The sequence below is a fragment of the Lissotriton vulgaris genome, chromosome 4_1, assembly GCF_964263255.1.
Source record: "Lissotriton vulgaris chromosome 4_1, aLisVul1.2, whole genome shotgun sequence".
In the NCBI taxonomy this organism is placed as follows: Eukaryota; Metazoa; Chordata; class Amphibia; order Caudata; family Salamandridae; genus Lissotriton; species Lissotriton vulgaris.
In genome coordinates this window covers 583,699,984-583,713,862 of record NC_141691.1, presented here as the reverse complement: position 1 = coordinate 583,713,862, position 13,879 = coordinate 583,699,984, and the positions used below count along the sequence as shown (strand labels likewise).

At 47.5% G+C, this 13,879-nt stretch overlaps 1 protein-coding gene across 5 annotated transcripts in view; it reads left to right on the top strand.

Annotated features, from left to right (window-relative positions):
• Positions 1-13,879, top strand: part of NT5C3A (5'-nucleotidase, cytosolic IIIA) — a 459,065-nt gene that overhangs the window by 332,599 nt on the left and 112,587 nt on the right. For all 5 annotated transcript variants that reach the window (XM_086964804.1, XM_086964808.1, XM_086964806.1 and 2 more), the window contains one exon: positions 7,378-7,463. In XM_086964804.1, coding sequence (XP_086820930.1) covers positions 7,378-7,463 — 86 coding nt within the window. The remainder of the gene's footprint in view (positions 1-7,377; positions 7,464-13,879) is intronic.

Here is a 13,879-nt window from a genome sequence, read left to right as displayed (position 1 = left end):
CCTGGTAGCGTGCTCCTTTCTCCGCACGGAGGTTGGGTTGTGTATTAGGGACGGATACACACAGCCCGCGGAATGCCCAGAATTTGCCATCCCTAACTTCCCGGGTTTCAGGGCCCACAGAGCCGGTAAGGTTACAGGTTTCGTGTGAAAACGTAGGCCCTCATAACATGTTGTGCAGACGAGTGAGTTGGTAATGCCGTACCGGTAATTACCATACAAAATTGTACTTACGTAACAGGTTCTGTATTTGGGCACCGTGGGTTTTCACCTACGGAAAGGGGAATATTATTAAGAATCGGTGTTTGTGCAGAAGTTTCTATAGGGATTCCCATATTCCGTACACTTTTCCTCAGATATATTCCATCAGGCTTTTACTGACGAAAAATGTCCGCGGAAAATATCTGAACTGCAGGTTTTTCTGCAGAACTTCGGGCGCTATGGGTCTCCTCAACCGCAATTGTGGCTTTATTTCACTACCAAACCATGGACAAGATTCCTTCCCTTGCCTGTATTAGAACCCATGGCATCTGTGCTATCCACTGGTCCTTGTTTATGCATTTGCATAAGTAAGTTTTACTCTTCCGGTCTACCTTCTCACTACGGTGCCCATCAACCTGGACTATAGCTAAAAGCAGACACTTTTCTACCAAGCTACATTGCAATAAGAGATAGCATGGTCACCGAGTCCCACTCTCTCCAGAAGTTATTCTTAGTACCTCTTATCCCAGTAATCTATTTTAATCTATTCTTTAAAAAAAATGGGACCAGAACCTTAAGTGCTCAGCACAACTTCCTATACAGATTTGCTGAACAACATATATTTTATGAGTAGATTCAAAGGAATCCATTAAATATTCAAATAGCTAGGTACCCTGGAACATTCTTACTATCCAGCAATGATTCATGTCTGTCTCTATAAGAAAATTGCGTGCTGCTCCATCAGGGGGTCTTTTAGGGATGATGGACTAGACTAGAGCTTAGCTGAACAAGCCCTTAAAGAAATCCGCTATCCCAGCAGACCAGGGCCAAGGGTCTCAGTGTCCCTATGACCAGTGAAGCCCTGCCATCCGATCTACTTATTTTGATGCATGAATTTAGCTTATGTCTTTGGTATTTATTTGAATTTTGTGGAGCGTACCTGAGCCAACAGTTGTAGTAGAACGCTTTACAATAAACATACCATCAACATCAGCGAGTAATCTTTGTTCTTACAATGCAAACAATATATTTGTCCTGAAGGCAGGTTTCTTTACTGCCCTCTCCGCAAACAGGTTTTTGAAGTCCCATATAAACCCGAGTGATTAATAGCAAACGATTTCTGTGTCTGTTGTGTGTGCATTATTACCCCATTTTGCATGCCTATTCTTGTAGTTCCCACCAGAAAAAATGAAAAATATGAACACACTTTGGCTTCGGCTCCTAAACATCAATATCAGTTTTTCTTCGCTATATTGCCAGAGTTTGAAAGACCCATTTGATGTCTAAATAATCTCTTTATTTCACATAATTGCACATTTCATTTTCCTTGCTGTACGTGATTCCAATATTGCAGCTATAATGTCTTAACTAACATCTGCTAACATAACTTTAGAGAAAGAGCGGAGAAGTGGAACTCTAAACAGGGCAGGCTTGTTTTGTTGAACAAATTCTATTGATCTAAGATTTTTTTAAACATTCTGGGTTACTTCCCGGGAATTCTCTTCCTCTAGACCCCAGTCAGACTTGAAAAATACTTTCATAAATCAAAAATGTCCTGAAAAACAGTAAGGAGTGCTCTGTGTCCAACCGGCTACTCCACTGCTCCTCTTCACCCAACCAAGCTGTCCTACCTGTCAGACAAGTAAGACCAGCTGTTGTCTCGATAGTCCAGTTCTGAGGACATTGATTTAATTAACGTAGGCTTTTACACACCTTGATGTTTTGAATGACACAATCCCTTTGCTGGCTGTTGAGTTCCTTTACCCTCAGAACATGAACCTCCAGCACTCCTACTTGAAGCATGCAGAGAATACAGCATACTGACAAGCTTCCTGTAACAAAAGTCCCAGCTAAAAGAAACCCACTCATCCTGTCCAGGCTTTGAAACATCTTAAAAATCACATCAGACATACAGGTAAATATCTACTGCAGAAGGGAACTGATCTCAACAATACGTTTTAACATGTGCTATTTCCATTTATTTAGCTGTATGTTCCAAATTGGGTCAATAAATAGTTGAACACTAAGCATTTTTCATTTCATGCTAAAGTACCAGAGAAGGACATATTAATCCACTGGAGAAATAGAGCTATTTATAACCAGAAAAACTAGCTTCAAAGCAAAACTCCCCAACTTGACCAAATCTTTTATTCTTATCCAAATCTCCCAGCATGCCCACTCCCAGCATGCCCACTCCCAGCCTGCCCACTCCCAGCCTGCCCACTCCCAGCCTGTCCCCTCCCTGCCCTTTCCCAGCCTGTCCTCTTCCAGCCTGCCCTCTCCCAGCCTGTCCCTCCATGACCTTTCCCAGCCTGTCCTCTCCCAGCTTGTCCACTTCCAGCCTGCCCTCTCCCAACCTGCCCTCTCCCAGCCTGTCCCCTCCCTGCCCCCTCCCTGCCCTCTCCCAGCCTGTCCTCTCCCTGCCTGTTGTCGTGTCCCGGTGGCAGCAGGCAGCAGGCAAGAGCGTGCACTGCGTCCCCGAAGTAACAGTCCTAAAGCAAGTAAGAAGTACGCCCCCCTACCACCAATCCCTGTTAGGTAGTGGAAACTGTCCAAACTGGGGTGCAGACAGCCCCTCTCACCTTTCGGCCTGGTACCACTGCACCAGCCGCACTACTTCCCTACGGACCGTTCTCCACTTCAGCCCCGTCTAAATTACAATTCCTGCTTGTGACTCTTTTGCCTGCTTGTGCTTGTTTTCGTGACCCTGTTGCCTGCTTGTGCCTCCGTGTGCCCCTGTTGCCTGCTTGTGCCCCTGTTGCCTGCTTGTGCCTCCGTGTGCCCCTGTTGCCTGCTTGTGCCTCCGTTTTCGTGCCCCTGTCGCCTGCTTGTGCCTCAGTTTTCGTGCCCCTATTGCCTGCTTGTGCCTCCGTGTGCCCCTGTTGCCTGCTTGTGCCTCCGTGTGCCCCTGTTGCCTGCTTGTGCCTCCGTGTGCCCCTGTTGCCTGCTTGTGCGTCCGTTTTCGTGCCCCTGTTGCCTGCTTGTGCCTCCGTGTGCCCCTGTTGCCTGCTTGTGCCTCCGTGTGCCCCTGTTGCCTTCTTGTGCCTCCGTGTGCCCCTGTTGCCTGCTTGTGCTGTGTGGGTGTCTGTGGAAGGCTCTGTGTGGGTGTGTGTGTGGAGAGCTTTGTGTGGCTGTGTGTGTGGGGGGCTCTGTGTGGCTGTGTGTGTGGGGTGCTCTGTGTGGCTGTGTGTGTGGGGGGGGGCTGTGTGTGGGTGTGTGTGGGGGGGGGGGCTCTGTGTGTGTTTGTGTGTCATTTGCGAGAGATAAAGCTAGTGGCATTGTAAATGACAATGCCATTTATTTATGTTGAAAAAAACCATAAATAAAAATAATGTCAAGAGCAATGCCAATAGCTCTAACTTTAACAAAGGCAAAACCATTACATTGTAAATGCTTGTTTTTTAAAGTGGTGTTAGTGCTGGGTTTTGACCTCCAACAAAGACTCGCGTAGAGTAAACAAATCCTGACACTGCGTGCTTACTATTCCCAGCGTATTGCGCATGTTCAGAAAGAACACGCTTACACTGTGGTTCTACCAAGCTAATAATTGAAGCATTTAGAAGAAATTGATCAAAGCGTTGTGAGAACGATGTCCATGCTCGCGCTCTGACAGACAGCTCATGTCATCTGGAGCGCGAGCATCTCTGCGAGAACAGCACCTATAGTGGCACTGAACATCAACCTCACTCTGCCGGTTGAACCACAGGAAACGGGAGCGCGTAGGACCAGGCCTTGCGAGACAGAAAGTGTCTCCGTGCACACTGGCGGTGCGACGGCCCGTTTGGAGTAAGTCGGATCTGAAACGCTATAGCAAGCAAGATGCTGGCGGCTCTGCCGTGGAGAAGAGCAGGCCGGAGTCTGCTGGAAAACACTCACACGTCCAACATGACGCGCTAGTTACCTAAGAAAACAAGCATTGAAAATGCAGTAGCTCTCGCCTTTGATTAAGTTAAAGTCATTTGCTTTGCTAATGGTATTGTATAGCAAAGCAAATGGCTTTAATTTAATGAGATGCGAGACCCATTGCACTTTTAATGCTTGTTTACTAATTGCTGCTTGGAAAATGTAGTTTATTATTTTATATTTATTACTACTGTTAGAGTTTTTTGCCAGGTGAGCTGTCTGGCAATCATTCTGAAACAAAAAGCTGTAATATGTCAGTTAATCCTCCAAAGCAACAAAAAAGTGCAATACGTGTTTTCAGTCTAATCTGATTCTGAGGCATTGGCTGTGTAAACAGTTTATCTGTACAATTAATACTGGCCAAATCAGGATTTTGATTGTGGGTAATCTGAAAGGACAATGACTGCCTGCAAACCCAACCCCCCCCCCCCCCCCCCCCCGCACCACCCCCCCCTCGCCCCTCTTTACACTTCAGAACAAACCTGGAATCCGTTTACCTGCATAATCATCGATTGTTCGAATAAAGCTCCTCCAGCTAACAGAAAGAAAATATCATCCCATTGATAATACTTAAACTATGTCGCGGAAGGGGTGCAAGGTTAGGTGGCCACCTTAATTTATCATTCGTTTTAGTTCAAAGCTCGACGGGTCGCTCGACGTGCTCTGGTTTTTGTGAATTTACTAGAAAGCATGTAGCATGGAAATGTCATATACTTTGTTGTTTTTTGACAAATTCAACACAAGAAAACTGTCATTGTTAAAACTACCATGTTGATTGGAGGGGGTGGGGGGAGTTTCTAAAGAAAATCACTTAATTGCACGGCACCACATTTGCTTGTTTTTTCCCCACACTGTCTGCTATATGATAACCGTAAAGCATAAACGGGGCAGCCAATGGCACATACAACGAGTAACTAGAGTTATTGAGGAGATACAAAATAATAACAAACTGTTACTATATAATGTGCCATAGTGTTATGTGCTCCTTGGCCCCTGTGAATTCCATTGGAGTGAGCACGTGGAAAAAAAAATCTGCTTTTTCAAAGCCTTTTCTCCTGAACTGCTGACATGTGAAATGTATGCTTGAGGAAGGAGTAATGACTCATAATTCAAAAGCAAGGTCTGTCACAGGCTTTGTGTATGACGAGAGAGACCATTACACTGTTCCCTGATCAGCATAGGATTCTCTCTCAAACTCGCTCTGCCAATCTCCCCTTCCGCACCTCCTCGATTCCGAACAGACTTTCACGGATCACTCATGACAAACCAACTCTCCCCCTTTTCCCAGAAATATCCACCACTTCTTGTCCGACGCTATTTCAGACCCCTCAGCCTCACTGCCACTCAACCCCACACTTCTTCTAGTGTGGAGTTGAACATTTCGTCCTCCCGTTATCTCTCTGTCCGTCTTTCCATCTCACCTTCCTCAGCACTTCTCCTGCTAGGAATGGCACTTCAAGCGCTTAGAGTTCAGTTGAAAATGCATGCCAGAAGGACCCAAAGGTGGCAGCAAGAACAGTCACGAAGAGGGCAGGTTTAGAACTCCGGCAGCTGAGAAAACACCAATGTAGCCGGAGCTCAGTATTAGAACGCTGCATCCAAGCAATTTTAATGTCAATGTCACTTCCGGCTCGGGAGTTATTGTGCAACATTTTGTTCAAAAAAACTTTATTAGTATTTAGGTAAATATTAAATATAGATCCGGTAGTGGCAACCGACAGCCGCTAACACAAATTTAAGGCTTCGTAATTGTATGAGTGAGTAGCTAATGAAGGCCTTGTTTTAGTTTTCATTGTGGTATTCGTGGATTTAGTTTTGCCGCAATTAAGAACACTACGAGTACCAGAACGTAAGGGAACAAATGAGCAATATAAACATGGAATATGAAATCACGGAAAACGGAAGAACTCATCAAATACAAATTTGAGAGTGGAAATTGGCATTAAATAGTAAAACAGTAAGGACTTGGAGATATTATTAACTAATTAAACAGATCCTCTCCAAAAACCACACAAATGGAAAGAGAATCTTGAACGCTACAACAGCATTCCTTTCGTTATGTAGGCTTCTTTTGCTATAGAGAGGGTCGGTCGTTTGCAACAGGCTTGGACTCTGACAGCAGCTGCGCTGACGTGTTTTTGGCTCTTTTACCGGCGTCAGTCACACAAGGTTCCCCTTGGTTTCTAGCTTTCTAGCAGTGGCATAATATTAGAACCTTCTCGTTTCTGTACTCCCATTCCCTATTAGAGTTCCTGTGTTTCCTCTTTTTGATACTTTGCAATGGTCACCTCAGGCTTTTCATGGCTCCGCCACGGTTGCTTGCGCCGGACCCCAGCACCGTCTCCTCACCTGTCACCTATGGATCCGTACTGAAGCCACTTAACCCCCGGCACAGCGTTCGGCTGCACAGCCACGACGTCAGATATTGATCAGGTTCGGGGGAATCTCAAACGTGCGGAATGTGATACCATTTATATATATACAGTGCTTACTACCCCTGACGAGGCGTTGTAACATTCTCTGGACTCTGTCCATTAAAAGTGAGAACTAATGGTAGGAAGGAATGCAAATAAGTCGTGGCGAAAGAGAACAAGCGCGGTCCCGAAAGTGAAAGAGGACCGCGCTGCAGCCGGAGCATGGGGATCTCTTGTGTTTATGGGGCCATGTGTTTCTAATTAGATATTTGTAAAAATATCTTTTCAGGTGTTTAGAACTGCTGCATTATGTGGAAGGATGGTGGATACATGCAATCTGAAACCGTTCTCTGATGCAAATATGAGTAGTATACTCCTGGTTTGCCTTCAGGTTATTGGGGACATGTTTTCTTAAACTGGTCACCAATCTACTGCTGAGCTGTCTCCTTTTTAATCAGCTTAAGATATTCTGTAGCCAGTTTATATAGAATCACACTCATCCAGACATGATCCCACAAAGCTATATAATGTTGGGTTCATCAAATCAAATAACAGACTGCATGAATCTTAACGTGATAATGGTAACATTCGTGGAAAAAGTTAGGCAAAAGGTACAGGTGGTTTGCAATTGAATTGCCACTGGACCTATGACAAAATGGGAGTAGCAGGGACGTTGATGTAGTTGAATCTATTGTCAAAATGGTTCTACAGTTGGATTCATGGTAAGCTGTGTGCACACTCTTCTAGATTATGAAAATATTTGTATAGATTGTGATAAACAACACAGTGACCAGTAAGAGCTGCAGCCACTAAGTGATTTTTTTTCTGTTGTGTTTCATTTTATCCTTTCCTTCCTTTCTAGTTATATAAACTCAGAGACACCTATTATGCCATTGAAATTGACCCCAGCCTTACCATTGCAGAGAAGTATCCATACATAGTTGAATGGTAAGTGCTTTGATTCTTATACCATATAGAAATTCTGATCGATGTTCATTGCATGAAGAATACAAAGTTCCTTAACTGGAACATCAAAGCTTAAACCATTTAGGAAACACTTGTGTAAGAAAGTATGATCTGCTTTCATGGTCACCCCCCACTTTTTGCTGGTGTCATTCTGTCTTTCTGATTAGTCTGACTTGGATCCTACTAATCAGCTCCCCAGTCACTGTGCTCTCTCCCTAAATTGGGCCATGGTAAGTACTATGTACCTTCCTAATCCGCTACTAGTATGTGGTACTAAGGTACCCTGGGGCATAGCTAAACCAGGTGTCTCCCATGGGCTGCAGCATGTATCAAGCCACCCATGACAGGCCCCTCAAACTGTGACTACATGCCTGTATCTGAGGTCACTACACTTAAAACTTATGTCACCCCTAAGGTAGGCATTTCAGTCCTGCAGGCAGGGTGCTTGGTTATAAGCGTGATGGGGCCCTGCATGAGCAGGACTCGCCCTACAAACCTAGGAGTCGATTCTCCCGGCTTTGTAAGTGCGGTCAGCCATTTTATACATGTAGTGGACATCAAGTCAATTACGAGATGTCTAACTATATATTGGCTGCACCGAAATCAGTCATGTTTGGTATCAAACATGTTGGAATCCTACCCCAACACTGATTCCACTGTTAGATGTAGTATACCATGTACTGGATCCCCCCCTGTATTTCCGGTACCGCCTTTCAGGTTCTAATAGCAAGCTAGTGCTGCTGCCGACCACAGACACGATTCTACCCTGAGTAGGGGAAGGTACACCAATAGGTTTCCTGTCATGGGGAGGTGGGGACCCCTCACAGAGAGGACTTGATGTATTGGGCTGGGGTGAGGGCACTTGCCAGCGCTACCAGACTGCCTTGAATGGCACATTTGGTGCCCTCTTTTTATTTTAGCAGAGTTTTATGTCACAGGAACTAGACCCAAATCTGAATCGGGTATCAGAGCGCTTTACATAGCACCAGTTACGTTACATGAGGACACACATTCATTTTTGTTAGGCACGGGGAGATTAAGTGATTTGCCCAGAATCACAGGAGGTTTTAGCGTCATTACAGAGACTCGAACCCAGTTTCCGAGGTCGAGCGCCCTAGCCGTTAGGCCATACTCCAGTTGGAACCAGTTCAGGGAGCCATTGTCTCCCGCTCCGGCACAAAACTGGACAAAGAACATGGAGTATCCTCGCCTCTGTCCAGCCTCTCCTCTGGGAGGTACTCCTGAATCGTCCCAACCCTTTCCTTTGGATACTTAGGGGATTACCTGTCGGTGGTTATTCAGATTTGTCATGGGTCAAGATTCAGATCTGAAACCACTTCATCTTCAACCGTCTGGGCACGTTGGATTATGCATTGGGAACCGAGATTGCATCTGGAAGACTCCTGCTGCTTCTTGTTGCGTCATCCTGCCAGTCTTCAGCGTCTTCTGGGCCTGTGCTCCATCCAGGTTCTTCTCCAGGCCTGTGGGCATCAGACACCCAAAGAAATCTCCCTTGGAGTGAAGGAGTCACTTCCCTGCATCTGCAGGTACCGCAACTAAGCTGACCGGTCTGCTGCTCCTGACACCCTACGGACTGCAAGAGGCTCAGCAACACAGATGGTGGTTCTGCAACTCCCTCTAGGCCTGCACTGTCTTCTCAACAAGTTTGAGGCCAGTATCCCTCGTCGGAACCCCTGGAGCAGTACCCCTGTGCACCGTGTCAGCTTACCGTTGCCAAGACTTGTTGACTCTCTTCTCCAGAGATCTTCGGGCTCCAAGAAGCTCTAGCCTCCAGCATCTCCTGTTACCAAGATCTTCATCCTCACCGCATCCTCTGCATCGTGGCCTTGCATTCTTGGTGAGCTGCTCGAGGTCCTCTTTCGACTCCTGTGCCTTCGGCCTGTGGGTCCTGTTGAGGGTCTTCTTTGGCTCCAGTGGGCTACCCTGCTTGCTTGGGGCCATCTCTAACTCTCCTGTGCTTGTTGAGTTCCTTGGACCTTGCTGGTCCAGACACAGCACCTCCTTCGTTTTCCTTGTGTGTTGCTGCTACCAAGGCTGCTTGGTGCTCCCACCAGACACCAACCTCCTGGCTCCCGACTTACAATGTGGGACAGCTGATGAACGGCTCCTGGTCTTCCACAGCGTCTCCTGGTCCTCCCAGCTGCAGCGACAAGGTCACTGTCCACTCTCCTGCATCTTCGTTCATCGGTGGGCATTGGTTTTCCGTGCCTTCTGGCCACTCTTGAGTGGCATATACTCTGTCCCCTCTGAATGCAGGTATTCCTCTTCAAGAATTCAACCTTGGATGTCACAGACTCTTTCACCTTCTTCATTGCAGTCTTCCATTGTGGTCTACGGTGGTTTCCGACATCCATTCACACCTATGCACCCTGCTTCCCTGGTGTAGGTATCCTGTTTCTTGGGATATCCAAGGGTGGGGTGACTTTCCAACCTTCCATCTTCCCACGGGGTTGATTCAGGGTCCTGGACAAACATTTACAACCCAGCGTGATGAGGATGAAGACATTTGTGAAGGATACGACCCACTTTCTGGAGAAACTATAAACAGTGGAAATAACAAAGGATGAACAGATACTATTATGCAGCATGGATGTTAAATCCTTATATACATCCATACCACATCAAGATGGAATTGAAGCTATTGAGCATGCACTATTAAACATAGAACTTGATTTAAACTTCAAAGTTTTTCTGATGGAATTATTACATTTCACCCTCTTCCATAGCTACTTCAAATGGAAAGACCAATACTACTTACAACAAACCGGAACTGCCATGGGAAATTCGGCAGCTCCTGTCTATGCAAATTTGTATATGGAACAATTATCCAGTATTAGGGGTGTCTTTCATAGATTCACATGCCTGAATCATTCCCCGTCGTCGAGACGGGAGCCTCCGGTAAATAAAAAAGTAATGTCCATAGACATACATAGAGAAAAAGGGTCTAAGGGTCTCCCCTTAGTAGCCTTTCCTTGTCCTTATGTAAAAAGGACCAAACTCTCACAGTCAGCCAATCAGATCCGACCTCCCTCTAGAACCTTCTTGGGAGGAGCCTCAGTCCCTCAGATTTTCTACCGCACGTTGTGCTAGGGAGCCTCCAGCCTGAGCTCTCCTCAGGATTCTTCAAAATTCATCAAACTTTCTTGAAAGTGTTCTCTAAACCCTCAACTCTTCAAAGAAGACTTCACTACACTGTCTTGGCAGTAAGTGTGTTCTTTCAACTGCTTTTTCCATGTCTGACTCGAAGAAGAAAGCCCTGTTCAGGGTATGCTCTTCCTGTAGCAAGAAAATAATTCACGTGGATGATCAGCACGACCTGTGCTTGTATTGCCTTTACCCGGACCATGTCTCAGACAAATGCAAGATCTGTAGGTCTTTTCCTAAAAAGACTGTGAGAGACAGGGAAGGTCGCCTTCTTATATGGCTGGACAGGCTTAAGGACAGAGACCACCTGGACTCCTCCGTGAGTAGTGCTTCCAGGGCATCAGCAGTCTCTCAAAAGAGGCCTAGGGTATCTTCCCCGGGCCCCTCAGACACTCCTCCTGCGAAGACTCACAAAAAGTCTTCAGAGGCAAGATCTGCGACATCTTCAGTGTCTGCTAAGGAGGATAAAACCTTTAAGAAACCTGCTCCGTCCTTTAGACAAGCCCAGATGACTACCTCCGTCACGACCACAGTGTCTACCACATCAGCTTCGTCGCCTTCAGCGTCGACGACGATGACTACGTCCTCATCACCTTCAGGTAGACCTGTTTCTTCAATTATTAGCCTAAAATCGTCATCGACGACAAAGACCTTGTCGACGACGAAGACTACACCGTCGACGACGCAATCGTCGACGAACCCATCGTCGTCGAAGCAGTTATCCAACATCCCACCGTCGACGACCAAGGTGTCGACGAGAGAATCGACGACTAGGACGGCGTCTACGAAAGCACCGTCGACGAAGACGTCGACGACGACTTCGCAGTCGTCGACGACCAAGAACCCATCATCTACTCCACCGTCGACGAGGACCTCGTCGACGACTCCGTGGACGACTCCGTCGACGAGGGGCTCGTCGTCAACGACGGCCCCGTCGACGAAGACTCCGTCGACCAGGGACTCGACGACGACACCGTCGACGAAGACTCCGTCGACAAGGGACTCGACGACGACATCGTCGACGGAGGGCTCGTCGTCGAAGGGGACGATGCCGGAGTCATGGAAACAATCGAAACTAGTCGAAGTATCGACCCTCATGCTACCGCCGTCGACGGTTCCCTCGACGACGACAGGCTCTGTTGTGCAGTCTACAAAGCCTACCAAACCACAAATTACCCCAGAAACGACGTCTCCAAGCAAAGTGGAGAAGCAACCACCTCAAGAAATCTTCCAAAGCGAAGAATCCGAAGAGGATGACCACCTGGATCCCGCAACTTCGGTCTCGGACCTGCACATTAAATGCCAAAGCACTGACGAGGAGCAGGACGACTTCACCTATCAGGAGCACTCTATCCATACTAGTGTCCGCACGGAAGTCACCCCCATGATATGCTTGCCTGCAACCCTTGTTGATGACTTAAGGTTCCTTGTACAGGATTACAAGCAACGCTTTCCAGAGTCAAACAGAGGTGGTCATACGCCTAACGTTCAGGCGCCTCAGGACGAGGGGGATCAGACACCTACCATCCAAGCTCCGGTGTCCGCCCCGATACAAACTCAGCATCACCCTCAAACCCACCATGACGTCCAGCCTCAGGTGGTGGTCTCTTCGGACGATGATGAGGAGGAGGAGGAACTAGAGGACGGGGAGGTCCAGGAGGTACACTCTGACCACTCGGACCAGGATCACTCAGACCACGATGAAGAAGATGAATATGTGGCGTCATCCCCAGCTTCACCACAACCACGTCATGCGGACTCCCCGCCTGTGGACATTGCCGGCTTCCACAAGCTTGTGGAGAGAGCAGCGAAAAGATTCCATATGGTGGTGGAATCGACAGAAACAGACTGTTTCTTGCTGGATTTTAAGGAGCAGACTCACAAATCCGCAAAAACTATTCCAATTATTGAATTTCTGTGGGAACAAGGAAAGAAATTAATGCTAACACCTGCTTCTGTACCGGCGGTTGTTCCACGCCTAGACAAGAAATACAGAGCACCACTTACGGCAGTGGCTTGCCTCAATGGTCACCCCAAACCAGACTCAGTGGTAACACAGGCAGCCCAGAAACACTCCCGCAACCCTTCCTCACCACTGTCCGCCCCCCCGGACAAGGAGGGCAGGAAACTTGACACGATTGGGAAACGTTTCTCATCCACATCGGCCATGACCATCAAGGTGGCAAACTCCATTGCCTTGTTGGGGCGTTACAATCGCCAGCTCTGGGAGGACATCGCCCCTTACGTACAGGAACTGCCTGACGCAGTCCAGGGTGAGGTGAAGGCGCTACTAATGGAAGGTCAATCTTCAGCAGCGGAACTGATTGACTGTGCTATCGACGCAGCCATGACAGGCTTCCGTCAACTGGCGGGGGCTGCTGTCCTGCGACGCCAAGGATGGCTGAGAGCGACATCATTCTGCCAGGAAGTACAATCGAAGGTGCTGGACATGCCCTTCGACGGACATCACCTTTTTGGAGAAAAAATCGACGAGGCACTGCAGGCCATTAAAAAGGACACGGACACTGCAAGGGCACTGGGTACTCTGCAGTCCAGAAACCAGTCCTTTCGGGGCAACAGAGCAAGAGGTCAGTCCTCCTATCGAGGCTCCTATCAGAACAGGTCCTCGTTTTCATACAATCACAAAGGCCAATACCAAAACAAACAGCAACAAGGCCGCCAATCTTCATTTGGAAGATCTAGCTACAGAGGTAAAAATACCAAGAGGGGCGCTGGCGGCCGCCAGTGATCGATTACTCCAGCCAGTCCAACCACCCTCTTCATCCTTTCAAATTGGAGGAAAGCTGACCCATTTCCTCACCAATTGGCAATACCTCACCACGGACCGGTGGGTTCTTCAAATTATTCGATTTGGCCATTCTCTCGAATTCACCTCCATCCCTCCCAATACCCCCCCACGCAGGCGGACGCACAAACACCCGCGCCAGCTTCTAAAGGAACTTTCGACAATGCTACAGAAAGGGGCAATTGAAAGAGTGCCGGCATCCTCAAAGGGGAAGGGATTTTACTCCCATTTCTTTCTGGTACAGCAAAAAGAGAACAAGTGGAGGCCCATCCTGGATCTCCGGGCGCTCAACACCTTCCTACGGAGCCAATCGTTCAGGATGGTGACAATTCAAGAAATTCTGGGCATTCTAGAAAGAGGAGATTTCATGACATCCTTAGATCTCCAGGATGCCTACTACCACATCCCCATCCTCAGAAGTCACCGG